The sequence below is a fragment of the Nanorana parkeri genome, unplaced genomic scaffold (assembly GCF_000935625.1).
Source record: "Nanorana parkeri isolate BGI_ZX_2015 unplaced genomic scaffold, ASM93562v1 scaffold3848, whole genome shotgun sequence".
Classification (NCBI taxonomy): Eukaryota; Metazoa; Chordata; class Amphibia; order Anura; family Dicroglossidae; genus Nanorana; species Nanorana parkeri.
In genome coordinates this window covers 11,737-14,602 of record NW_017310116.1, presented here as the reverse complement: position 1 = coordinate 14,602, position 2,866 = coordinate 11,737, and the positions used below count along the sequence as shown (strand labels likewise).

General features: G+C 59.2%; 1 protein-coding gene across 1 annotated transcript in view; it reads right to left on the bottom strand.

Moving 5' to 3' along the window:
* GCKR (glucokinase regulator) overlaps nt 1-2,866 on the bottom strand; it is a 19,922-nt gene that overhangs the window by 14,596 nt on the left and 2,460 nt on the right. The window contains exons 6-10 of the mRNA XM_018575375.1: nt 2,661-2,807; nt 1,847-1,900; nt 1,537-1,631; nt 1,354-1,459; nt 1,021-1,136 (exon numbers count right to left, since the gene is read on the bottom strand). Of these exons, the coding sequence (XP_018430877.1) occupies nt 1,021-1,136; nt 1,354-1,459; nt 1,537-1,631; nt 1,847-1,900; nt 2,661-2,807 (518 nt within the window). The remainder of the gene's footprint in view (nt 1-1,020; nt 1,137-1,353; nt 1,460-1,536; nt 1,632-1,846; nt 1,901-2,660; nt 2,808-2,866) is intronic.

The window sequence follows — 2,866 nt, the reverse complement described above, 5'->3', positions numbered from 1 at the left end:
GGGGGTAATCTGGCCTTTGCCCCGGTGGGCAGGATGTCTAGGTCTGCTCCTGGGTGGGACCCTCGTTCCTCAGGATGGATGTCACTTCCTCTAGGGGTACACCTAGGGGGGGGTCCCCTGTCCCGTGATTGGCTGGGTCACGTACTTCTCTGTCACCTCCACCTCGGAGCTGGCTTTGTGGGCCACCAGGTGTATGGATGGAGAACTTCTTCCTGGGGGATGGGGGGGGGTAATCTGGCCTTTGCCCCGGTGGGCAGGATGTCTAGGTCTGCTCCTGGGTGGGACCTTCGTTCCTTAGGATGGATGTCACTTCCTCTAGGGGTACACCTAGGGGGGGTCACCTGTCCCGTGATTGGCTGGGTCACGTACTTCTCGGTCACCTCCACCTCGGAGCTGGCTTTGTGGGCCACCAGGTGTCTGGATGGAGAACTTCTCCCTGGGGGGGGGTAATCTGGCCTTTGCCCCGGGGGGCAGGATGTCTAGCTCTGCTCCTGGGTGGGACCTTCGTTCCTTAGGATGGATGTCACTTCCTCTAGGGGTACACCTAGGGGGGGTCACCTGTCCCGTGATTGGCTGGGTCACGTACTTCTCGGTCACCTCCACCTCGGAGCTGGCTTTGTGGGCCACCAGGTGTCTGGATGGAGAACTTCTCCCTGGGGGGGGGTAATCTGGCCTTTGCCCCGGGGGGCAGGATGTCTAGCTCTGCTCCTGGGTGGGACCTTCGTTCCTTAGGATGGATGTCACTTCCTCTAGGGGTACACCTAGGGGGGGTCACCTGTCCCGTGATTGGCTGGGTCACGTACTTCTCGGTCACCTCCACCTCGGAGCTGGCTTTGTGGGCCACCAGGTGTCTGGATGGAGAACTTCTCCCTGGGGGGGGGTAATCTGGCCTTTGCCCCGGGGGGCAGGATGTCTAGCTCTGCTCCTGGGTGGGACCTTCGTTCCTTAGGATGGATGTCACTTCCTCTAGGGGTACACCTAGGGGGGGTCACCTGTCCCGTGATTGGCTGGGTCACGTACTTCTCTGTCACCTCCACCTCGGAGCTGGCTTTGTGGGCCACCAGGAACAGGGTCTCCAGCAGGATCTTCGTGGCGCTGCCGCCCTTCATACGCGAGGAGCCGCAGACGGCCTCAGGCTGCAAGGGAAATGGAAAGTGGTTGGCGGGGCAATGAGTACGCAATGGGCGTGGTAATGGGGGGGCCCCAACCCAACCTCCCCCCCCCCACACACGGGTCACAATGCACCGCCATGCACAGGACAGCACGGTTGGGGTGGCCCGCGTTGCCACAGGTAGTGCATGATGTTGGGAACGGGCCCCTAGGAGACGATCTTCATTCTCTTGGTGGACTCACCCCGATGGCCGGGTTCAGCACGAAGCCCGTCTGTGTGTCGTGGAGGCTCTGCATCCGCTCGGCCACCTGCCGGAAGGTGGAGGTCCAGCCTTCAATCTGCTCATTACTGTAAGGTAACATGAGAGGTCAGTCCTGCTTCTCTGGCCCGGGGCCCCGGGGCCACCTCCTCCTCCCACAACCTACCTGGCTGTACCAACTGGATTAAACCCAACCAGGACCGGCAGGAAGACATCCAAGTTCTTCATGCAGAAGTCCAACTGTCCGGCAATGAAGGGAGCCTGTGCGGGCAAAGGACATCATCACTGTTATTACTGATATGGCAACAACGTCTTCCATAGCGGTGTACAAATTTAGCCCATCCAGCGGAGACAACCGGAGGCCACCAATGTGGACCTTCTTCTGGCCGAGTTATGTTCTCCTTTGCTTCTAAAGGGGCTGGAGGTCATCAGGTCCCATATTCAATGGCAGAGGTAATGTGGTGGTCGGTACTCACCGATAGGCTGCAGGAGACGCCCAGGTAGACAACCTTCTTCTTGCCGGCACACACCTGGAATGACAGACACCGACGCGTGAATGGAAAGCTCTGGCGGAGGAGGAGGAAGGACCAACATGGCAGACAGGAGAGTCACCGAGCTCTCACACACACCGACACGTGAAAGGAAAGCTCTGGCGCAGGAGGAGGAAGGACCAACATGGCGGACAGGAGGGATCACCGAGCTCTCACACACACCGGGGTCATGTGATTATGGTGAAAGTCTGGAGCCCCAGACAGAACTATGGGCAGACCCCCTCCCCCCCAACCTCCATCACACTGTGATCACCTATCTCACATGGCCGGATGAAGATCTTCTCCCCTTCTCTCCACAGACAAGAGAAGGATCAGGGAAATCTCAACACCTCCCGTGGTCATGAGAGAGGGATGGGCCCCAAGGGAAGCCCTACGTGGCCCCTTTCCCGTTCTATCACCCCCGGCTTAGCTGTGATGGGACCCAGTGCCAGGACAAGGTCATCCAGTGCCCAGGGTGAAGATGCCAAACTGTGCGCTGCCCTCCCACCCCACATGTCTGATAGTCTTCTGCTACTTGGATCCCCATCCCATGTACCACCTCCCTTGTCTCAGCCCCAGGACCACCCATTGGGTTCCCCGTGGACCCAGAACCACGCAGTGAGGTCAATGCCAAAACTTGACTTCTTCTCCACTCCCGTTGGCTGACTTTGCTGAAAATACCGATCGGTATGGCGGATACCGATCCTTATATCGGAGTGAAGCCCAAAGTCCTCCGTCTCCTCTGGAAGTTGGGACTCACCCTCTCCAGCTCCTGCGCTCCCAGCAGCGGACTGTCATCAGGCGCCTCCTGAGCCGCCACCACGGACCTGCGAAGACAACACGTTACTGAACATCTCCACCGATGCCAAAACAAACATGGATCTCGGACATCCCCCTCCGCGTGTCCCTGGCAGACTGAGGGGGGGGGAGGGGGGATGACACAACATCAGTGACGCACACTCACCG